This window comes from Mirounga angustirostris, unplaced genomic scaffold, assembly GCF_029215605.1.
Source record: "Mirounga angustirostris isolate CCGP_5_RB_7025 unplaced genomic scaffold, mMirAng1.0.hap1 SCAF_17, whole genome shotgun sequence".
In the NCBI taxonomy this organism is placed as follows: Eukaryota; Metazoa; Chordata; class Mammalia; order Carnivora; family Phocidae; genus Mirounga; species Mirounga angustirostris.
The window spans coordinates 28,691,191-28,716,961 of NW_026991725.1; the positions used below are offsets into that span (position 1 = coordinate 28,691,191).

The following is a 25,771-nucleotide window of genomic DNA, read 5'->3' on the forward strand; positions in this document are numbered from 1 at the left end:
CCGTTTTTAACTGCATATTTTTTCCTTTTGAATTTTATACTTAATACCCTAAGACTCAAATACTCTAATGAAAATCACAACCATTCTGTTTCTCTTTGAATGCTTAATCAGCACCATTCAAAATAAATTTCTGATGAAATTATTTTAAAATTTTAAAGTGGTGTTGATTCAAAAATATATATAATTTTCATTTTTAAGTGTTGAAATATAAAAACAAAATAAAATCATGATTTGTTTGGACATTTGAAACTTTTTTAAAAAAGCATATACATCAGGGCGCCTGGGTGGCTCAGTTGGTTAGGCGACTGCCTTCGGCTCAGGTCATGATCCTGGAGTCCCGGGATGGAGTCCCGCATCGGGCTCCCTGCTCAGCGGGGAGTCTGCTTCTCCCTCTGACCCTCCTCCCTCTCATGCTGTCTCATTCTTTCTCTTGCAAATAAATAAAATATCTTTAAAAAAAAAAAAAGCATATACATCAGACATAAAGACCACAAGCTAATTTTTTTTGCCAGTCTTCTCAATTATTGACACCAGAGTTGCTCTTTTGCTGCTGAGAGGGTGACTATATAAAAACAAACAAAAAGGCATCTACCAATCATTCACAATGTAATACCAACTTTAATAAATTTCAATTAAAAAAAATAATCAGTTTATGGGATGCTTGGGTCCTTGCTCAGCAAGGAGCCTGCTTCTCCCTCTGCTTGCCACTCCCCCTGCTTGTTCTCTGACAAATAAATAAAATCTAAACAAAACAAAACCAGTTTAGATAGAAAAAATTAAGTGAAAAACACCAAACCATCTGGACTCAGAAACTTAAAAATTACAACCAAATGGGGGAGGGGGGTGGGGCGATGGGTTAGCCTGGTAATGGGTATTAAAGAGGGCACGTATTGAATGGAGCACTGGGTGTTATACGCAAACAATGAATCATGGAACACTACATCAAAAACTAACGATGTAATGTATGGTGATTAACATAATAAAATTAAAAAATAAATAAGTTATAACCAAATGATCTCTTCAACGAAACCAACAAATTTACACATTAAAAAATAAAAATACTGGGGCACCTGGGTGGCTCAGTTGCTTGGGTATCTGCCTTCGGCTTGGGTCATGATCTCCAGGGCCTGGGATCAAGTACCATGTCTGGCTCCCAGCTCAGCCGGGAGTCTGCTTCTGCCTCTCTCTCTGCCTCTCCCTGCTGCTTGTGAGCACACACTTTCTCTCTCTCAAATGAATAAAATCTTTAAAAATAATAACAAATAAATAAAAAATAAAAATACCCTGCTGGTGTTTTTGACTAATTCACAGTCTAAATTTGAGAGTGTTAAGGAAAGAAAGCTCAGAGAAGAACTCAATTTTAACAGTTTACTCCTGTGGTCTTGCTAAACAGTACATTTGTACCAGCTATCTCTTGAGTACCTATTAATAAGTATCAGGAACTGTGTGCTTCACAGGCATGATCTCAATTAATCCTCTCAATGACCCAACATGGTAGGTATCATTCTTTATTTGCATTTTCAGATGTAGAATTCAGAGGGTTTAAGAAATTTGCTCAATTACTTAAACAGTAAGTAAAGAAGCCCAAATTCTAAACTCAAGTCATTGTAACTTTAAAGTTTGTGTTCTGGGGCATCTGGGTAGCTCAGTTGGTTAAGCGTCTGCCTTGGGCTCAGGTCATGATCCTGGGGTCCTGGGATTAAGTCCCACACTGGGCTCCCTGCTCAGTGGGGAGTCTACTTCTTCCTCTCCCTCTACCCCTCCCCCCTGCTCGTGCACTCTCTTTCAAATAAATAAAATCTTAAAAAAATAGTAATAAAGTTCACGTTCTTTCTGGTATGCTACTTTGTGATTTTTTTTTTCCAGGTGGAAGAGGCAGGAGGTAGAACACTGGGATATAGCACATTTTCCATAGCTATTACAAATTTTAAATGCAGATGATATTCACTGTAGCACTTCCCTAGTATATAAAAAAAAAATTAGAGGGGCGCCTGTATGGTGCAGTCGGTTAATCATCCAACTCTTGGTTTCAGCTCAGGTCATGATCTCGGGTAATGACATGGAGCCCTGCGTAGTCTGCTTAGACGCGCTCTTCCTCTCCCTCTGCCCCTCCCCCCCAGTAAGGTGGGGGGGGGACGACGAGGGACACTCTCACTCACTTTCTCTCTCAAATAAATAAATCTTAAAAGAAAATTAGAGGGGTGCCTGGGTAGCTCAATCGTTAAGCGTCTACCTTCAGCTCAGGTCATGATCCCAGAGTCCTGAGATTGAGCCCCACATCGGGTTCCCTGCTCAGCAGGAAGCCTGCTTCTCCCTCTCCCACTCCCCCTGCTTGTGTCCCCCTCTGTCAAATAATAAAATCTTAAAAAAAAATGTTTATTAAAAAAAATTAGAAACAAATGTCCAATAGGGGAAGAGTTTAATACTATTTTATTAACAAAACAATCAGGGAGTTACAATAAAAATTTTAAAACTATACAGAAACAGGTTAAGTTACACAGAGAGGAAAAAAATCAAAAAGGTAGTTCACTAATTACAAGTGTGTAAGATTCTTTATGTGGACAAAAACTAAGTGGTATTCTGAAAATGTGACAGGAGCTAATAAATATATCTGAAGAAACACATCTAATAATCACCTGAAGTTTAATTTTTTTTTTTTTTTAATTTAAATAAGATTTTACGGGTGCCTAGGTGGCTCAGTCAGTTAAGCATTTGCCTTCGGCTCTGGTCATGATCAGGGTCCTGAGATTGAGCCCCACATTGGGCTCCCTGATCAGCAGGGTGTCTGCCTCTTCCCTCTCCCTCTGCCCCTCCCGCCCCCACCTCATGCTCTCAATCTCTTTCAAATAAGTGTTTTTAAAAAAATACGATTTTAGTGATAGAAGAGGACTTTAAACAGCCTGAAAAGAAATATTCCACAACTAAACATGACTAAATTAGTGAATTGATATTACTTCTTAACATGAGTATCTGCTTGATTTGCCATAATAGACCAACCAATTAGTTGCAACATTTGAAAAGTATAAAAACTGCTTGTATTTTTTACTTAGAACTTATCCTTTTAAATATTAGGACTATAATACCAAGTCACAAACAATAAGAAGCACCTACCAACAAAAAAGTACTTTTCACACAAGAAAAATTACCATTAAAACTTTCATCTTAGTAATTTAAACTGGTTATCACCAATTCTAAGTCCTACAGGTATTGCTAATTTGCTGTATAACTTCAAACAAATCATGTTACATTTTGCATCCATTGTGTACTCATTTACAAAATGAAGAACTTTGGACACTCTTTTATGTCATTTCTTGGTTTAAAACTTTATAAATTTGCAATTTTAAACTGAATTAAATTTAGCCTCTAGAAAATGGTTAATTCATTTAAAATTTGTTAATACAAAAATATATGCCATCAATTCCTAAAAAAGAAAAATACTAACCACAATGGCAATAATCCTTGGAGTGAAGCATAAAACACTTTTCACCTACCACCAAAATAAATGTAGTCTTATTCCATGACATGTAAACCAAGTAAAAGCAAACAAATGACCTTGGTTTGGTGATGACTTTTTAGATTCAACACCAAAGGCATGAGTCATGAAAGAAATAATAAGTCAGACTTTGTTAAAATTTTAAACTTCTGCTCTGCAAAAGACACTGTGAAGAGAACGAGAACATAAGCCACAAATTGGGAGAAAATATTTCCAAAAGTTACGTCTGATAAAAAATTTATCCAAAATATACAAAGAACTATTAAAATTAAATAAAAAACAAAGAACCCAATTTAAAACTGGGCAAAAGATCTGAAATGATACCTCACCAAAGAAAATATACAGATGGCAAATCAGCATAAAAAAAGATGATCAACATCATACATCATTAGGAAATTGCAAATTAAAATGAAATACCACTACATATCAATCAGAATGGCTAAAATCCAAAACACTGGGTGGCTCAGCCAGTTAAGTGTCTGCCTTCGGCTCGGGTAATGATCCCAGGGTCCTGGGATTGAGCCCTATGTAGGGCTCCGTGCTCAGCGGGGAGTCTACTTCTCCCCCTCCCTCGGCCCACCGCCCCCCCAATCCAGTTTGTGCACGCACGCGGTCTCTCTAATAAATAAATAAAATCTTGAAAAAAAAATTAAAATCCAAAACACTGACAACACCAAATGCTGACAAGGGTATGGGAGTAACAGGAACTCTTTTTTTTTTTTTTTTAAGATTTTATTTATTTATTTGAGAGAGAGAGAGCACATGAGAGGGGGAAGGGTCAGAGGGAGAAGCAGACTCCCTGCCGAGCAGGGATCCCTATGCGGAACTCGATCCCGTGACTCCAGGATCATGACCTGAGCCGAAGGCAGTTGCTTAACCGACTGAGCCACCCAGGCGCCCTGTAACAGGAACTCTTATTCACTGTTGCTGGGAAGGTAAAAAAAAAAAAAAGCACAGCCACTTTAGAAGACAGTTGGCGATTTCTTACAAAACTAAACACAGCCTTACCATACAATCCAACAATTGCATTCTTTGGTATCTACCCAAATGAGTTAAACACATATCTACACAAAATCCTGCATACAGTATTTCTAGCAGCTTTATTCATAATTGTTAAACTTGGAAATAACCAGGATCTCCTTCAAAAGATGAACGGATTAATTAATGGTGGTACATCTATACAATGGATTATTATTCAGCACTAAAAATGAGCAATCAAGCCACAAAAAGACATGGAGTAAACTTGAATACATATTTTTTTAAGTCTTTTTTATTTATTCATTTGAGAGACAGAAAGCACAAGCAGGGGGTGAGGCAGAGGGAGAGGGAGAGGGAGAAGCAGACTCCCCACTTATTGGGGAGCTGACACAGAGCTCGATCCCAAGACCAAAGAGATCATGACCCGAGCCGAAAGCAGACGCCCAAACATCTGAACCACCCACGTGCGCCTTGATACATATTATTAAGTGAAAGAAGCCAATCTGAAAAGGTTACATACTGTATGATTCCAAATATAGTACATTCTGGAAAAGGCAAAACTTCGGAAACAGTTAAAAAAAATCAGTGATTGTGGCGCCTGGGTGGCTCAGTCAGTTAAGCGTCTGCCTTCGGCTCAGGTCACCATCCCAGGGTCCTGGGATCAAGCCCCATGTCGGGCTCCCTGCTCCACGGGGAGTCTGCTTCTCCCTCTCCCTCTGGCTCCTGCTCTCTCTCTCAAATAAATAAAATCTTAAAAAAAAAAAAAAAAATCAGTGGTTGCCTGGAACTTTGGGGAATAAGAATGGATGAATAGGTAAAGTGCAGGAGATTTTTAGGGAGGTCAAACTATTCTGTATAATACTATAATGGTAGATACATGTCATTATACTACATCTGTCAAAACTGACAGAACTACACCAACAGTAACAAACATACCACTCTGATATGAGATATTGATGGTGGGGACACGGTGTGTGAATGGGGAAAGGATATATGGGAACTCTGTACTTTCAGCTCCATTTTGCTTTGAATCTAAAACTGCTCTAAAAAATAAAGTCTAGGGGTGCCTCGGTGGCTCAGTCGTTAAACGTCTGCCTTCTGCTCAGGTCATGGTCCCAGGGTCCTGGGATCGAGCCCCACATCAGGCTCCCTGCTCGACGGGAAGCCTGCTTCTCCCTCTCCCACTCCCCCTGCTTGTGTTCCCTCTCTCGCTCTATCTGTCTCTGTCAAATAAATAAAATCTTAAAAAATAATAATAAAATAAAATAAATAAAAAATAAAGTCTATATATTAAAAAAAAGCAAACAACAAAAGAGTTAATAATTTGAGTAAACCCACAGTCGACATTTCCAAAACATTTCTTCCCAAAAATATGTCCATTTTAAAACTTTGCTGCAAGGGCGCCTGGGTGGCTCAGTTGGTTAAGCGACTGCCTTTGGCTCAGGTCATGATCCTGGAGTCCCTGGATCGAGTCCCGCATCGGGCTCCCTGCTCGGCAGGGAGTCTGCTTCTCCCTCTGACCCTCCCCCTTCTCATGTGCTCTCTCTCATTCTCTCTCTCTCAAATAAAATAAATAAAATCTTTAAAAAAAAAAAAAACTTTGCTGCAAAATTTTAAAGTTGATTAAGTGATCACTTCTAAAAAGTAAAATGAAGGGGTGCCTGGGTGGCTCAGTCGTTAAGCATCTGCCTTAGGTCCTGGGATCAAGTCCCTCATGGGGCTCCCTGTTCTGCGGGGAACCTTCTTCTCCCTCTGCCTCTCTCTCTCTCATGAATAAATAAATAAAATCTAAAAAAAAAAAAACAAAAAACAACATTCACCTTTACATTTCTACTGTTTTTAATAATACATTTCAATAAAGTAGGGGCACAGAGTTCTAAATAAAGACAATGTTAATATTTTTTTTTAATTATTTATTTATTTGAGACAGAGAGAGAGAGTGCACAAGAGAACACAAGCATGGGGAGCGGCAGAGGGAGAGGGAGAAGCAGTCTCCCCACTAAGCCCATTGTGGAGGCTTGATTTTGCCAACCCATGAGATCATGACCTGAGCTGAAACCAAGAGTTGGACGTTCAACCAACTGAGCCACCCAGGAGCCCCATCCTAATAAACAATTTGAAAAACTTATCTTACTACACCACTCTACTAGCTGCACATAGAGTAAATCACAGATCAGAAAGTAAGTCCTCTGCCCTACAAAACCAGCCTTGTACCCCTGCACTCCCTCAGTGGGAGTCCCCACACTCCTCTCCTGCATCTGGCTAAGATCCAGCTCACTTCCACTTTGAAGTCATGCCTGACTCTCCTAGTCTATGTTCTTCCAGCTTTTTGTTTATATCTGTTATGGTACTTACCATAATTGCAATTCACTTTTTACCTGTCCCCTCCTTCATAAAGCATATTCCTTAAGTCCAGACACCCTTTTCTTCATCTGTATGTCTTGTGTCAGAACAGTTCTTAGTGGATGGCATATAATGAATGAATATTAAGTGTTGAGTTAGAATTATGTGTCCTTTTATGTAAATAAAAGTGAAGAGGCTGGTTCATACAAGATTTTTATTTTTACGTTAACCACTGCAAAGACGCAGTACTTCCACATTCTTTCTGTTGTGGAAAGAAAGGTGAATTGCACTGTTCAAATAATAATGTCCATCAAGGAAGGGTTTGGTTTTTTTTTTTAAGATTTTATTTATTTATTGAGAGTGTGTGTGCTTGAGTGGGGAGATGGGGGCAAGGGGAGAGGGAGAGGGACAAGCCAAATGCCCACTGAGGGCAGAGCCAGACTCAGGGCCTGATCCCAGGACCCTGAGATCATGACCTGAGCCAAAACCAAGAGTTGGACAGCTCCTTAACTGATTGAGTCACCCAGGCCCCAAGAAGGGTGTTTTTTGTAAAATACCCCCCCTTTTTTAAAGATTTTATTTATTTATATGACAAAGAGCAAGAAAGCACAGCAGGGGGAACAGCAGAGGAAGAGGGAGAAGCAGGCTTCCTGCCAAGCAGGGAACCCCATGCAGGGCTCGATCCCAGGACCCTGGGATCATGACCTGAGCCAAAGGTAGACGCTTAACGACTGAGCCACCCAGGCACCCCTATAAAATACTTTTCTGCACACATTTTGTTAGGCAGAACTTAAATCTTATACTTAGATATGTTACTTAAATAGCCTCTTGTCACAGGTGAGGAAACAGTATTAACATTAACATTGTCTTGGGTACCTGGATGGCTCAGTCGGTTAAGCAGCAGGGAAACTGCTTGAAGATTTTCTCCCTCTGCCCCTCCCCCCACTCATGCTCTCGCTCTCTCTAAAAAGGATAAATAAATCTTAAAATAATAAAAATTTAAAAATACAATGAAAAACCTGTTTATTAGGATTTAGAGGGAGGGAGGCAAATATACAGAAAACAAAGGGGGAAACTATTGGACAATGGACATTTGGAGGGATAGACAAATACCTCCTTCCTTAAAGACAGCTCCTTCCTTAAAGAACGAAGAGTTAAGGGATGCCTGGGTGGCCCAGTCGGTTAAGCATCTGCCTTCGGCTCAGGTCATGATCCCAGGGCTCTGGGATGAACCTGCTTCTCCCTCTCCCTGCTTACTCCCCCAGCTTGCGCTCGTGCACATGCTCTGACAAATAAATAAATCTTTTAAAAAATAAAAAAATAGAAAGAGGAGTTAAGAAAGGCTATATTTGTTGGCCATTAAGGTGCTCAAAGAAGAAATATGAAACACAGCTTTCTTTCTTTAACCAAATGAAGCAAGCAATTCCTGGTTTCCTGGAACCAGATCACTTAAAGCAAATCTTCTTTTTCCTACAGGAACAATGTTCAATTTCAGATTCATGCTCCTAATGAAGGCTTATATATCCTTATATATCAATAAGTCATAAGTGTACCTAACAATATCACAAACACAAACGTGTAAATCAAAGTGTTTGCTTTAAAAGAATAAACAAGGGGACGCCTGGGTGGCTCAGTTAAGTGTCTGCCTTCTGCTCAGGTCATGATCCCAGGGTCCTAGTATCTAGCCCCACATCCGGCTCCTTGCTCAGTCTGCTTCTCCCTCTGCCCCTCCTCTCCCCACCCCCCCACGATTGCATGCACTCTAATAAAATCTTCAAAAATAAATAAATAAAAGAATAAACAAATAGGGATGGCTGGCTGGCTCAGTCGGAAGAACATGGGACTCCTGATCTCGGGGTCATGAATTCAAGTCCCATATGGGGCATAGAGATTATGTAAATAAAAAACTTTAAAAAAGATTAAACCAATATACAGTAAAAATTAGAGGGTCCCTCTGTGCTATAGAACATATAGAGGTACTGGGGCACCTGGGTGGCTCAGTCAGTATGCTGTCCAACTCCTAATTTCTGCTCAGGTCATGATCTCAGAGTCGTAAACCCACTTAAAGTCCTCTCTCTCCCTCTGCCCCTCTTTTTATTTTAAAGACTTTATTTGAGAGAGAGAGAGAGAGCGCGCGCACAAGCAGGGGGAGAGGCAGAGGGAGAGAGACAAGTAGATTCCCTGCCGAGCAGGGAGCATGACGACGTAGGGCTCAAACCCAGGACTTTGAGATCATGACCTGAGCCAAAGTCAGACACTTTAACCGACTGAGCCAACCACATGCCCCCTCCCTCTCTTAAAAACAAGACAAAACAGCAACATATATAGGTACTTAAGACAAACTGAAATATCTATTAAATTAGACCCAAATTAATGACAATTACAACATTAACTAAGTTTTTGCCCTTTAAAAATTTTTTACAGGGGCACCTGGGTGGCTCAGTCGTTAAGCGTCTGCCTTCGGCTCAGGTCATGATCCCAGGGTCCTGGGATCGAGCCCCACGTCGGGCTTTCTGCTCTGTGGGAAGCCTGCTTCTCCCACTCCCTCTGCCTCTCCCCCTATGTGTGCTCTTTCTATCTGTGTCTCAAATGAATAAATAAAATCTTTTAAAAAAATAAATAAATAAAAATATTTTACAAACTGTCACAGCCAAGCAGACCCTAAAGAGACACGGCAGCTAAATGTAATGAGGTATCCTGTATGGGACCCTGGAACAGAAAAGGACATGAAGGGAGTATTAAGGATACAGATATGGCCTTGAATTAATAACAATGTATCAATATCCACTGATACGGATTATTGGCCCATTAGTACAGTAACAAATGTGCAAATACTAATGTAAGATGTTAATAAGGGAAACTAGGTGCTTATCTATGGGAGCTCTTACTATCTTAGCAATCTTTCTGTAAATCTAAACTGTCCTAAAATAAAAGGTTTATTTAAAACAAAGTTCTGGGGCGCCTGGGTGGCTCAGATGGTTGGGGGTCTGCCTTCGGCTCAGGTCATGATCCCAGGGTCCTGGGATCGAGCCCCGCACTGGGCTCCCTGCTTGGTGGGGAACCTGCTTCTCCCTCTCTCTCTACTGTTCCCTCTCGCTCTATCAAATAAATAAATAAAATCTTTAAAAAAATAAAATAATAAAATAAAACAAAGTTCTGAGAGGAGTCAATATCACTCCATACACATAGACATGTACAGCTTCTTTTAGCTTTATAAAATACTTTCAGAAACCTTATCCTAACAAACTTATTAGATAATACAGGATTTGGCAATTAGTTAAACTTAGAAGAATTTTTTTTTTCTTTTTAGAGTGAACAAGAGTGCATGTGAGTGGGGGGGGGAGAGGGGGAGAGAGAGAATTTTTTTTTTAAGGTTTATTTATTTTACAGAGGGGGGGAGGGGCAGAGGGAGAGAGAATCCTGAAGCAGACTCCCCGCTGAGCGCAGAGCCCCATGCAGGGCTCGATCCCAGGACTGAGATCATGACCTGAGCCAAAATCAAGAGTCAGCCACTTAACTGACTAAGCCATCCAGGCACCCCAAGAGAGAGAATCTTCATAAGCAGGCTCCACACCCAGCACATAGCCCCAGGCAAGGCTCAATCTTGTGACCCTGAGATCATGACCTGCTCTGAAATCAAGTATTACACTTGATTTCACCCAGACACCCCTTAATCATCCCTATTTCACAAATAAGAAAACGGACATACAGATTGTCCCAAATTCACAAAGGCTTCTGATTCTCTGGGTAGGTGATAGGGTGTATGGTAGGAATAAATGTAATTTTATTTTTATTTGAGTATAGTTGAAACACAGTGTTACATCAACTTTAAGTTGTAACGTGTACAACTTAGCAATGTGGGGCTTGATTCTTAGTCCCATGTTTCCACCATTGTACTATACTATACAAAACTCAAAGATTTTAAAAAATAAATAACTGACCATAATTCTGAAACAATATTCCATATAGAAAACAGAGTTAGTCAAAACCTGCTATTTATCACAAAAGACATGGAAAGACTGAGGAAATGTTACAGATTAGAGGACACAAAGAAGAAATAACTACATGCAATCAATTTAAAATCCTGGGTGGGATCCTGGAACAGAAAAAGAATATTAGTGGATAAAAGTGGTAAAATTCAAGTAAGGTCTATGGTTTAGTTATTATTGTACCAATGTTGGGGCACCTGAGTGGCTGGCGGTGGTGGTGATTATGATGATAGTAATAAATATTTCCTGTCCCCCCCCCCCCCATTTTCATCATAGACTTATTAAGATCATTCTGTCCAGGGGCTCCTGGCTGGCTCAGTCATTAGAACCTACAACTCCTGATCACAGGGTCATAAGTTAGTTGAAACCCCACACTGGGGGTAGAGTTTACTTGAAAGAAAGAAAAGAAGAAAAGAAAAGAAAAGAAAAGAGAAAAGAAAAGAAAGAAAAAAAATCATTCTTTCCAAAAATAGGCAATATGGCATTTGATTATGTGAAGGCCTCAACAGGGATTTTAAGAAAAGTATTTTTTTCTGCTTTACCCTATTTTCAAAATCTCATTTAGACCTCTCAAATCCCATTAGAACTAGAATGATCACATAATGTATCATACAAACCAGGGCACTTCAAGAGTGAAAGGGAGGGCTAAGAGTAAACATGCCAGGACAAAAGGCATAAACTACAACATATGGTCATCCTAGTGAAAATTCATAGATCCTATGTTAGAGTATTCCTAAAATTTAGTTTTAATGATGATTGCTTGAAACACTTATTCCAATGCCTAAATCAACTCTTCCTGTCCACATACTATCTGCTTTCAGAGTTCAAATACAGTTTTTCATTTATGCTAATCAGAAATTTAAGTTCAAAGGGATCCTGTATTATCTAATAAGTTTGTTAGGATAAGGTTTCTGAAGGTATTTTATAAAGCTAAAAGAAGCTGTACATGTCTAGGAGCAATTTCACTTTTCAAAAAAATTATTTTATTTTTAATTATTTTAAAACACACTCGTATACATACACCCAACAGACTTTCCTTCAACTGCCTCTCTCTCAACAAAAGCTTCCACTTGTGGCAGGTCTAATTATAAATGAGTAGAACCTGGCTGACCTGCATGTCATTAAAATACACAGTAGCTCTAGTTCCTTATAGGTCAAGGATTCTGCTTCCAAGCACAGGACAAATGTGGAAACTTCTCTATTACAAAATTAGCAGTGATAATCATTTAAATATAAATAGACAGGGACTGCCCTAAATTTATCCATGTAAGTAGGATCTTGTTATTTGCTAACCAGTGCTGATTTTGGAATTTCTACAATCCCGCACCTGTACCCTTTCCAGTGGTTAACTATATGGTAATTGATAGGGAAAACTAAAACTAGAGAAGAGGATAAATTATCAGGACAATTCTTTAAAGATCACAACCAATAAACCATAATCTCAAATAGCAAAACACAATATTCAAGACCCTAAAGAGGTGATATTCTCCTCTATCTTCCTATGAATATTAAAGTTTAACATGATTTCCCCCCAAAATTATTGAAAAAAAAATTACTCATAGTCAAAGTCATTGGATCCAAGCTCTCTGATGAACAGTCAAATCAATTATTTAACACAAGGATTATACAGACTAAAGTTTTAAATCCTTTCTGATTTTTCCCATTTAAACTAGGTATGAGCCAAATTTAAAGTAGTTTTATCGTTGGCCATATATTGTACCACTCACATCAGCCTTATCTTTTAGCACCTGGCTCTGGCTATTAAGCTGCATATTATGGACATTACTGTCTCTCTGCTTCAAATGTCCCCAACCAAAATTTATCTTTTGTACTGTATTTACCATTATTCCCTTAGAGATTGTCTAATGTCACTAAGGGGATATATTAACCATTGCCCTACCTTATAACTCAAGTAACAGACTTGTTTATAATTTGGACTTTCTAAATTCAAAACATGTAATGATGCTTTTACCTGCCATAGACAAAAAGTGGTATGTTCAGCAGATAGAGCCATACGGGATAGATTCATATTCCATCTGTGAACAAACCAGTCCTCTTCTGTCACCAAATAAATGAGAGACTTTCATCTCTGCCCCCCTCTCCCTTACTCATTTCAAATAAACTAATTCTAGTATTATCCTAAACAATTCAGAAAGAAAATGTCTCAGGAGAAAAGACCCTATCCAAAAAGAAATGAACATCCTTGGGGATTACTGTGTCATTTTATTAGTATACTTAAAATTTATTTCCACTGAGAAAGTGGACAGAAACATCAGTGTGGTCAACTCCTCAAAAACTCCAATTCTTCACTATTTTCATAATCATACAGTCTGATTTACAACAACTTTCAGTATACTATTATAAAAACCAAAGTTCTCTGAAGTCAGAGACAGCAGAAATCAAATCACAACCATTTGCTAGCTGTATAACCTTGGGCAAATTATCAAAACTGTCTAGGCCTAGGCCTGCTTCCTCAGCTGTTAAATCCAGATTATTACACTATAGCATTACTGCATAGGTTGTGAGGCTTAAAGAGGTACAAAGGGGCGCCCGGATGACTCAGTCGGTTAAGCGTCTACCTTCGGCTCAGGTCATGATCCCAGGGTCCTGGGATCAAATCCTTGCATCGGGCTCCCTGCTCAGAGGGGAGTCTGCTTCTCCCTCTCCTTCTGCCCCTCCCTCCCACTTGTGCTCTCTCTCTCTCAATAAAATATCTTTTTAAAAAATAATAAAAAAATAAAGAGGTACAAAATAATAAATTATTATTTTAAAGCACTGTTGAAACCAGTCAATATCCAGGAGAAAAATTCATTTATTAAATTTAATTCTATGTAAATTAGCAGGAAAGATAATTGGCTAGCAATCTCAGCAAATAATTAAGAACTTGAAAACATGAGACTGGGTCAAGGGTATGAGGATATCATATACTAGTCTAAAAATATATGCACACCTGTTTACATATCAAATTTTCTGGATAATTTGACTAGAACAAGAACGAACTGGTTTCCAATAAAAGCCCTACACTGAAAAATTAGTAACTTTAAAAAACCCCATAGGAAAAAAATCAACCTTTTTCAGAAATACATGAAAATACAGCAAACAATTCTTGAGGCATTCAGAAAGACAGGAAGACAATAAAGAATTTGTCTGGGGGCGCCTGAGTGGCTCAGTCAGTTAAGCATCCAACTCTTGATTTTAGGGTTGTGAGATTGAACCCCACATTGGGCTTGGGATTCTCTCTCTCCCTCTCCTTTTGCCCCTCCCCCTGCTTGGTCTCTAATAAAATCTGAAAAAAAAAAAAAAAAGAATTAATCTGAAACCCATAGTAACATATTTCTTTTACCACTGGCTGGTATGATAGATCTCTATTGAGAAGTCTGACAAAACTTTTGCACTAGTTCACAGGAAAACAAGTGTATGTACAATGTTTCACACAAAAGGAAACACAACGAAAAGATGACTGCTGTAATTACATACAATACATAATAAAGTAAAACTATAACTGGCCATAATACAGGCTCATCTGAAATATCCCTCAACTGGCTTTATAGGATATCACAGAAAGTAATAGTTCAATCGAGATAATCCACAGTACAACAGGAAGCTAAGTCCTCAAATCTACATTCTTCCCAAGCTCTACTAAGCCTCTGCTTACATACTTGACTGTTAATTCAAATATCTGAGCAACTTCTAGGTGCCAGACCCTGGCTTGATGCTAGAAAAACAAATAAAACAAAGACTCCGCATTCAAGGAGTTCTAAGTCCAGAATGAGGAGATAAATTATAAGGAAGTATACAGTAAGAGAGGTAAAAACACAGTGGTTAAAGGCTGAGACTGGTCCAAACTACCTGAAAGCTACCTCTTCAACTTGCTATGTGATCTCGGTAAGTTTTTCACTGTAAAATGGGGAAAAAGAACCTGTCTTACTGGGAGATTACATGAAATAATGGTGCACACAAGAGTAATAAGCACTCTATGCTGTTAGCTGCTACTATTACCAGTAAAAGTGCTATTACTGCAATATGACCAAAGTGCTGTGGGAGCACAAAAAATGAACTCAACCTAGGAAGATGTCAGGGCTGACACCAAAACTTTTATACTGATGAATATAAAAGTACAGTAGTAGGAATTCCAGACAGGTAAGAGAGTATGCAAAAACAAGAATTAAAAAAGAGCCTAGTGAGGCACCTGGGTGGCTCAGTCAGTTAAGTGTCCGCCTTCGGCTCAGGTCATAATCTCAGGGTCCTGGGATCAAGCCCCACATCCTTGGTCCTTCCCCTCTGCTCAAAAGAGCTCTCTCTCAAATAAATAAATAAAATTGTAAAAAATAAATAAATAAATAAGACTCCCAAGCATCTGGATGGGGCGCCTGGCTAGCTCAGTTAATGGAGCATGTGACTCTTGATCTCAGGGTTAGGAGTTCAAGCTCCACATTGGGTGTAGAGATTACTTAAAAATAAAAATCTTTAAAAAATCCAAAAAACAAAAGACTCAAGCATCTGGTGCCATTGTAACAGGTGTATGTCTTTTCTTTTCCCTTCATTGTCCTGCCATTGTTCAGTTTTCTTTCATTAACCTGGACATGCTAGGCTCTTTTATTTCTTATTTTTTAAAAATTAATGTTGTGGTTGTTTTTTTTTTTTTTTTAAAGATTTTACTTTTTTGAGAGAAAATGAGCAGGGGGAGGGGCAGAGGGAGAAGCAGACTCCCCAGTGAGCAGGGAAACAGAGTGGGGCTCGATCCCAGAACCCTGAGATTATGACCTGAGCTGAAGGCAGACACTTAACTGACTGAGCCACCCACGTGCCCCCAGATGCTCAGGAGTCTTAAAAGGCAAGTTAGTAAGTTTGAATCTGATACTTAAGAAAATCGGGAACAACAGGAAAAGTCCTATCTTAGGAGCGTTCAAGGTTCAAATTTGAGTTTTCTGTGTGGCCTCTAATCCTCTCTGATCCTCACTTTTCTCACCTGTAAAAAGAGGGATACCGGGTTTATAAGTTACTTGGATTAGATAAATATCTCCAAAATACCTTGGCACAGAGCCTGGAATGTAATATATACCCAACAAATAGGAGCTGATAGTATCATCACTAGATATCACAGCAGTCAACTTCTGACGCTGCAATAGTCAAGGGTAAGTTTATATTACCCTAATTTGACAATATCCAGTAGAAGTACCATTCTCCTCTCCCATCTACTTTTTTACTAAAACAAATGAACAAAACGGACTGATTTTATCTTGTTTCTTATCCTTCATGACGCCATGCTAATACATGGGCACTCAATAAATGTTTGGGAAATGGAATTGTCTGGTAAACCTATACACAGTGAAAAAGCCACCAAGTAAGTCGTAACTAAGTTTGTAACACCAAGATGTTACCAGAAAAAATATATATAATATTTAATGATAAACATACCAACCATTTCCTACCAGTTAACTGGTAGAAAATGCTACCATGTATTAAAGGGAAACAGTGCTCTGCATACTGTAGACAATACTAACACTCATCTCCTCAAAAAGAGGCCAACCTATATACCACAGCAAAAAGAACACTACAAAAAAAAAAAAAAAAAATCAGAAGATAAAGTTCAAAACCCTGCTCTGAATTAGGCAAAGTAATTTATCTGGGCCTCAGTTTCATCATCTCTAAAATAGAGTTCCCACCTAATCTATCTACCTCACTGAGTTACTGGAAGAATTAGACAAGAATGTACCTAAGTGCACTTATTAAAGCATCACAGTATACAACTACACAGTATTACCATTCCTACATCCAGGTTAGATGATTTTACAACACCCTGATGTCTTAGTTCCCTAACTTCCTTCCTTTCTTTTTTTTTTTTAAGATTTTATTTATTTGACAGAGAGAGGCACAGTGAGAGAGGAAACAAGCAGGGGGAGTGGGAGAGGGAGACGCAGGCTTCCCGCTGAGCAGGGAGCCCGATGTGGGGCTTGATCCCAGGACCCTGGGACCATGACCCGAGCTGAAGGCAGATGCCTAACAACTGAGCCACCCAGGCACCCCTCTAACTTCCTTTCCTATGATCTTGTCCTCCATTCTACTTTAGCCATCTCACTATCATGGTCATTACCAATAACCTCAACTCTTCCATAATCTCTATTTCAAGCACTGTGCTCTACCAACCGTAACAGCTCATTCCCTCTAGTACCTCCACTCCAATAATTCTTTTGTTTTTAACTGAAGTGTAATTAACAATGTTATATTAGTTTCAGGTGTACAGTACAATGATTCAACAAGTCTACACATTACTCAGTGCTCATCACAATAAGTATATTCTTAATCCTTTTTATATTTTCCCCATCCCCCACCAACCTCCCATTACTCCAACAATTCTTAAACTCCATCGGAGCCTAAAATCTGTTGATCCAACTTTTCCCTCTACCTCAAAAGTCCTTACTTATCTCCCATCAAGCTTACAATCACAGTCCATTATTATAATCCCTCTCTTGCCCCCACTCACATTAACTCTGGTTAATGGGGACTGGTCATCACAGCTTTAGCTGTATGTATAGCACATCTAACACAATTATATCTGAATTAATCTTCCAATAAGAAAAGCTGTTTTGAGGTCTATCCCCTGTTTAAACACCTTAAATAGCTAGGACAGGGGCACTTGAGTGGCTCAGGTCACATGATCCCAGGGTCCTGGGATGAGCCCCACATCCTCAGGCTCCCTGCTCAAGCAGGGAGTCGGCCTCTCTCTCTCCCTCTGCCCCTCCCCCTGCTTGTGCCAGTTCGCTCTCCATCAAATAAATAAATAAAATCTTTTAAAAAAATAAATTGGGGCGCCTGGGTGGCTCAGTCATTGAGTGTCTGCCTTCAGCTCAGGTCATGATCCCAGGGTCCTGGGACTGAGCCCGCATCAGGCTCCCTGCTCTGCAGGAAGTCTGCTTCTCCCTCTCCCACTCCCACTCCCCCTGCTTGTGTTCCCTCTCTCTCTGTGTCTCTCCCTGTCAAGTGAATAAATAAAATCTTTTAAAAAATTAAAATAAAAAATTAAAATAAATTAAAAAGTAGCTATGACATTCCTGCTTAGAGCATTAAAATAAAACTTACTGTTGTAGCCTTAGCTTTCACTTTTTCCCTATGCTCAATGGTTTAATCATTGTTCAAAAAGAAAAAAACAAACAGTTCTGCTTGTTCCACTTCTATACTTTTGCCCTGCCTATTTTCTCTCACTGAATGCCTCCCATTCTTTTCCTTGCAAAGATGTAATCCTATCGGGGTACCTGGGTGGCTCAGTAGGTTAAGCGTTTCCACAAGTTTCCTCCACAAACATACACATACTTCTTAGTACAACCACTATTCAAATATTATTTTAACAACCTTTTTTAAAAATAAGTTTATATACTAGAAAATATTCTGAAGGTAAATATACCCCTTGGTATCTCTTGTGCAGACACCCTAAAGCAGTTATTAAACCAATTAAATTTTTAATCATTTTTGCTCCTTCTAAGATACCTCATAATTTTACTTACAGCTTTACTCATAGCAATAAGGGAAATTACTGACACCACAGCATATAATCCACAAGCATCAGCTTTAGCTTCTTGTATAGTCAAGACTTAAAATATCAAACTAATTTCTTGATTTTTGATCAGTACTATCTACAAAAGGGTGAAAAAAAAGTAAGCTACTCCTCCCTCATCAACACTTGAAAATATTACCTGAACCATAAAAGTACTAACTTTTCCAACAATCATTATTTAAAATTACCAGTCACAAAACATGATCAATGATTTTTTTTCTATTGTAACTAAATCTGAAGAGCTGTTTTGTATTTCAATTCCATACAACAGAGATAAATTGAAATTCCTCTTTGAAATCAATTGTCACAGTGAGGATAACAAATAATTGAAACCTAATGAGACCAAATTATTACAAAGACACCTTCTGCTTGTTTGAATGATACACAATTCAAGATTTATCTTACAACACTGTTGGTAAAAATAAAAATTAAGTAACAGGAAACTACTATTTTGGCCCTAACTTTATAATTTCTTACTATCTATGGCACTTACTAAAATATTATGTGCTATTAACCTATGTACAATGTCAAAGTAACTTTGGCTACTTTTTCTTCCATGAATTCCTATATTATGTATACTATACTAAATGCATTTGTTAAATCCCAAAGAAATCATTTAGTATAAGCATCACAATACAGTATATTCTTTCAGCGGCATGTATTTAAATTTTTGCATTGACTAATACAATGCATTAAGCACATTCAGATAGTTTTCCACAGTTAAATGGACAATTCACTTTTTATAACTGGAAAATCATTACAACATCTTCTGGTATCCACTGCAGTATCAAATCAATGACTTCTTTCAGTATTTGTGGTGGTCATTTGTCATTCCTTTGGTAATTAACCATGAGTCAGCTCTCACTTAAGGCTAAATGGCGATGCTAATATGAAAAGAGATTTAATGCCAGGCATACAAGCAAAAATACCAAACTGTTTCAGGGAAGGAATTTTAATAGAATTCAAGAATTGGATGTCTACCTCAAGCTGGAACCCATTTTCATTAATAAAATATTAGAAACTTATTAAGCCACAAGAAAAAAGATGAAATCTCTACATGGGTTTCAAATCCATAATTCAAGATCTCATGAACTCCTATTCCTTTTCAGAAAATGGTAATTTCTTTTTTTTTAAGCAACCTCCACGCCCAATGTGGGGCTTGAACTCATGACCCTGAGATTGAGTTGCATGCTGCACTGACTGAGCCAGCCAGGTACCCCAGAAAATGTCATCTCGGCCACAAGAAAACAGTCCTTTTTTCATTTTATCATGTACCCAAATAGATGGAAATTATATGGAAATATATCTCAGCTATGAAGCAGCAGAATCAGTATAGCTAATTATATATGTGTCTAAAAAATTTTTAAGTCACAAATTTTAGTTCTGGTTATATAATTTATCATAAAGACCTAAGAAAATGTGAAAAAAAATCTCTCTGTAGTACTCTAATGGGAATTGTGTGATACATATAGAAAAAAATGGAACGAATACAACAGGGACACCTATTTTTCTATAATGCTGATAGCACTAGAACAGCCCTGTAAATAATCAGCCTAATAATATATCTGTCTAGATTTGTTTCTTCTTGGTCTCAATGCCTACTTTGAAAACAAATAAGCATACTGTCACATGAAGCCCTGTGATCACAATTCTTGCCAACCCCATTCTCCCTCCAATGCAACCTATGTCTTCTCTGTGATGTTATTCCTTGAAATGTCCCTTTTCCAGTACCCTTTACCTTGAATATACACCTTTATCCTTCAAATAACCACCAGAGAACTTTCCCTTATGCTGACCTTACATGGTAACTCTTGAACGTCTGAAAATATACTAACCAATAATTTTGCATTTGTTAATAATCATGCCAATTTATCATCAGTATTTTGAGATCGGTACAGCCTTGGTTCCAACCCTTTCCACCTATCATAATATGTACGGGAAATGGAGTAGTAATGATTTTGCGTAAGTTTCAATATCCCAAGCAAAGAGCACATTGATTTTTCACAACTGGTGGCATCTCTTCCAGATGATGGGAGACCCTGGAAACAGAGATTAGAACACTTGCCCATGTGCCATCTCCAGCACGTCTGCATTAGAATGCCAACTTTATTACAAGATACCACACAGAAAATATACTCACATGCTTCTGTGATTTAAGTATTTTAAAACTGTAACCTTCTCATTTAATGGTCTCAACTAAGAATTATCTGAAGGTCACATCCTGGTATCATATATGAAACACCAGTAATCTTACAAACATACTACATAAAAGTAATACATGACTTATTACTATTTACCATTATGATTACTTACATAGATTACAGAAAACCCTTGGGTAATTTTATTTTTATTATGAACTTTAAGACATTTGTTTCTCTCATTTTATTACTCAATTATCTATTATCATAGCTCTTTTTTGTTAGAAATCTAATGCAAAACACATTCAGAACAAGAAATGAAAGGCTACTTTATTTTTTTTGTCAGGACGCCTGGGTGGCTCAGTCGTTAAGCGTCTGCCTTTGGCTCAGGTCATGATCTCAGGGTCCTGGGATCGAGCCCCGCATCGGGCTCCCTGCGCAGCGGGAAGCCTGCTTCTCCCTCTCCCACTCCCCCTGCTGTGTTCCCTCTCTCGCTGTCTCTCTATCAAATAAATAATTAAAAAAAAAAATCATCAGTCCTCTGCAGGAACACGAACTGAAGAACATATTTTCTTACAGCATTCAGCAGCATCTCCATTAACAGCTGCACAACCACTTAACGCTAAGCAGTATATCTTAACACCTATGGTTGTACATCTCTCTACAAACAAAACTTTCTTTATGGAACCTGTAATTCAAAGTACTGAATACATCTATATCTTAAATTATACTATGTATTTTCCATTAGTTTGTGTAACATTTTAATCTGTGAACAAATATGCCTTAATCTGGTAAATGTAGGCAGAACTTGTGTCTCATTCAGAAATTGAGGTCAGATTCTTAAAGCAGTAGTCAGAACTTAAAACATTTAAAAAAAAATAAATACATCAGCCTGAATCACAAAGATTTCCAGAGATAAAAAAAATCACTTAAAAAGACCAAACAAGGGGCGCCTGGGTGGCTCAGTGATTAAGCGTCTGCCTTCAGCTCAGGTCATGGTCCCAGGATTCTGGGATCGAGCCCCACATCGGGCTCCCTGCTCAGCGAGAAGCCTGCTTCTCCTTTTCCCACTCCCCGTTTGTGTTCCCTCGCTCGCTGTGTCTCTGTCAAATAAATAAAATCTTAAAAAAAAAAAGGGGGGGGGGGCGCCTGGGTGGCTCAGTTGGTTGAGCGACTGCCTTCGGCTCGGGTCATGATCCTGGAGTCCCTGGATTGAGTCCCGCATCGGGCTCCCTGCTCGGCGGGGAGTCTGCTTCTCCCTCTGGCCCTCCCCCCTCTCATGTGCTCTTTCTCATTCTCTCTCTCTCAAATGAATAAATAAAATCTTTAAAAAAAAAAAAAAACACAAAAGAATGTCTAAACTAAAATAACAGTTAACAATATATCCTCTGTGATAGTGTAACTCATCGTCAGAAGTCTCCTTATAAGTCCTTGGGAGACCAACAAGAAACAGTTCTGGACAAAAGGGAACAGAGTACAAACTAATTGTACAACCTCTCTAAAAGCTCACTTATTCTTTGTAATCTGTAAGTTTATTCTCCGTATTTGATGACTCAATTATAGTTACATAAAATATGTAATTGCCAGTAGAGATAATGGTCATGAGCATAGGTTCAAGAGTCTTAAGAGCCAGGGTGTGAATCTAGGTGCTGCCATCTACTAGCTGTATGTACCTGGCCACGTTATTGAACTCTGTGCCTCAGCTGCCTCATTTGAAAACCCTCGTAGGGTTACTGTGAAGACTATGAGATAATACACATAAAGCGTGTAGAATGGTACCTGTTTATTGTTAAAATAAAGTTACTGAAAATGTTTAAATGTATGTCCCTGATGATTACTCCTTATACTCATAAGTGCTTCAGATGGCATGCCACCGTTAATTAAGCTCCTCACCATATTACACAAAACACCTTTGAAACTTCAGGTGTTCACAAATAACTGAATCCACCTCTGACTCAATACCAAGTTCAAGATACTACAAACTCTCCAAAATTTGCAAGTGACGGTAAATTGGCAAAGAGTGAAATTTTATAATTCTTAATTATCTTGCCAAATTAAAGCAAAGAAAATGACAGTCATCTAGAACTTACCAGAGAAGATGCACAGAAAAATTTCTAGTGCTGTAAGAAGATCTGTTTAAAGCAACAGGATCCATGCACTGTTTGCAAACCTACTTTGGATTTGTTTTCAAGTGTATTCAATGGCTTCACCTCGTTTATCACACAAACCTTAAAGGAGGTCACATTTAATTTTAATAACCCAACCTTAAAATGTTTAAGATATACTATGTACAGGAGCATGCTATTACATTTCCTAATAACTTTAAATTGAAGGACATCATTAATGAAAATCAATATTTTTCCTTTCATTAAAACATCCAGGAAAAAAAAAAACAGAAAACATACTACTTTAAGCATTTCTAATTTTTTTTTATTTATTGTAGTTGACTACTTCATTTTTAAATGGATGCTTTTTAGAAATGTTAGTACAATAATTTACAAAAGTTTTAACATCTTCTAATTGTCTAAAAGGTATTCATTCCCAATACCCTATTTCACCCATAATACTAGGAGATCTGAATTTTAGGACACCAACATTTTACTGGCTAACCCAATACCGCAGGAGTTGGTTATTCCAACACACAAGCAGAAAATAAAATATGTGTACTATCTTCAAAGGACTACCAATCAGGTTTTAGATAAACCCAACTAAAGCACCAGACGAGAAAGTCATCTTACTTGAAAAGGTAGAGGCTTTCTCAATTTCTTGAGGTGACAGCATTCACAATCTGCTATCCAGTTTTCAAATTCTTTCAAGGCCTTGAAAATCCTGCTTAAGTCTGCTGAAACTGTGGTTGACAGCCATTTTCCCTCAAAACTTAATTGTCCATATTATTTTTTTCCAATTTTATTAGGTTACCTTGAAATTCTCTCCTCTGCAAAGCACTTGAGGATTTTACTTAACATGTCTCTTTAAATATTACCAATAGGGACGCCTGGGTGGCTCAGTCGGTTAAGCGTCTGCCTTCAGCTCAGGTCACGATCCCAGGGTCCTGAGATCGAGTCCCGCATCGGGCTCCCTGCTCCGCGGGGAGCCTGCTTCTCCCTCTGCCTCTGCCTCTCTCTCTCTATCTCTCATGAATAAATAAATAAAATCTAAAAAAAAAAAATAAATATTACCAATAAAAGCCCACACATCTTGCAGCCTACTTACGTCTTACGGTGCTCAATTAAAAAAAAAAAAAAAAAAAAAACCTCTCTCGGGGATCAAATGGCTATATAGGAACTGCTTCAATTTCCCTGCACCTGCATTATACTCTTAAGTACCTTGAGATCCTGTATTGTGCTGCAACTCTACAGCAAGCGCATGATCACAAGGCTTTTTTCAACAGCCCCCAGATCCCTTACTGCTGCGAAACTTCTCACAAGCGTTCCATGCACTAGACTGTTGAACTGCTTTACCTGTTTATTTACCGACCCCATCATCTCGGGGAATTCAAACCCTTCAAACTGCCTTCTGAAACATATCTAGACTATCCCACGTTATTCAGAGGAAGATCTGCAGCGGGATAAAAACTTGAGTTCTGATGTTCATCCCCTGACCCAAATTGCTGTTGCCAGGATATGCGGTAGTAATGCAGTGGTTTCTTTGAGACTCTGAGGATGTATTTTACCCTAGAAACAGCCAATCTCTACACTGAATTCCTTTTAATCGCCGAGATTTCCGCGGTAACAATACTCAACAGGAAGGTATTTTAAACAACTGAAAGACGAGTTATTCTAATTTGGCCTTTATTTTTTCCTCGATAATATCTGCCATCACAAGGACATTTTTCCATACAGCATTTGCAACTAAAGAAAGAAAAAAAGGAGCTTCTGGCGCTAGTTATCACACGCTAAGGAAGTCCCTTATCATTATGCTTAAAAAATCTTTCGAGGTAGGATTTGGGGCTAAGCTTCCATCGACCACAGTCCTATAACTTACTCTTTTCCAAGCAAGATGAACGGCCTCATAACAACAGCAACATTTACGCCTAGGGAAATCTCAATTGTTTGACCAACCAAGAAGGCGTCTGATAATTAAAGGACCCTTTTTCCATGGGAGGAAATGGAAAGACAGACAATGAAAGGGACTTATTCTAATAAGGACAGACGAAGGACGACCCCAAGAAGAGTCCTGCGAGCAAAACCCAGGGGTTCGGAAGCCCTGGTCTCGGCGACACCCGCCCGAAGCCCTCCCAACCCATCCCTCTTTTCCCCCGGGAGCCCGCCCGGCGCCTTCACAGGCCCCGCGCACCCGAGAGGAGCCCAGTCCCCAGTCTGCGGCCCAAACAGGCTCCCGAAACCCGCCCAAGCAGGCCGAAGCCGCAAACCCGGCGGCCTGAGTTTAACAGGTAAGAGAATACGAGGTGAGAGGAGATGCGGCCTCGCCTCAAGCTGGGAGGCAGGCCCCTGGAGGAACTGGAGGCGGGAGAAGAGCAAGCCGGTTCGTAAGCCGGGGCAGAGCTTGGAAGGAAAAGAGCTAGGAGCGGGGGATGAGGACGTCCCAGCTCTGCCGGCGCCTTCCCGGATTCTCGGCAACGCCCGTGTTTACCTGAAAGTCTCGATCCTCGTTGAAGCGGGAGAAGCGGTCCGCCATTTTGCCGCCTTCACTCCTCTCAGGACGACGCTCTCCGGTTCGCTCCTTCCCTCCCGCGACACCCGCCCCCTCGCTCCCCTCCCCAGTTCCCCGCCTCCTCCCACGCCCACCCGGCGCGCGCAGGCGAGGGAGGGAGGAAGCGAGAAAGCGCGTCTAGAAGGGAGCCCCGTCGGCGCAGGCGCTGTTCGGCCCCGGAGGCGGAACCTTCCCTTAAATCCCCTCTCCGCTCCCGGCCCAGAGCGACCCCGGCGGCCGCGCGTGCGCACTCGCGCCGGAGAGCGGCAAGCGCTTCCGGAGAGAAAGGTTACAGGGGCACAATACGCTTGGGTCCGGATGTTTTCCACCTGCTGATTTCCCCGACTACGATATGTTTTCTTGCCCTCTTGTTTCCCTGTGTGTGTAGAAGCCCATCCTCTGCTTTATTCACTAAATAGCAATGTAATGCACTGGTTGAAAGCGCGGATGTTGGAGCCAGACTACGTCCTTTCGAATCCCAGTTTGCCCTGAGGATTAAACGGCAAACGAAAAGACCCCTTCTCTCATGGGCTTACATTCCAGTGGAGTAAATCAGATACATAGTAAAAATAATTACATAACTTTAAATGTTGACGAGTGCTACAAAAAATAAAACAGTACAGTG

The 25,771-nt window shown here is 39.5% G+C and overlaps 1 protein-coding gene across 4 annotated transcripts in view; it reads right to left on the reverse strand.

Moving 5' to 3' along the window:
* The window catches only part of GPATCH8 (G-patch domain containing 8), a 118,700-nt gene extending 93,475 nt beyond the window's left edge, over positions 1 to 25,225 (reverse strand). For 2 of the 4 annotated variants that reach the window (XM_064582814.1, XM_064582816.1), the window contains exon 1: positions 25,087 to 25,151. Coding sequence is in view for 1 of the 4 variants with exons in the window: in XM_045888771.3 (XP_045744727.1) it covers positions 25,087 to 25,131 (45 nt within the window). In the remaining 3 variants the exon portion in view is untranslated. Of the gene's footprint in view, positions 1 to 25,086 lie in introns of all 4 variants that reach the window. The other 2 variants (XM_045888771.3, XM_064582819.1) reach the window with 2 other exon arrangements.
* Positions 25,226 to 25,771: the final 546 nt, after the last annotated feature.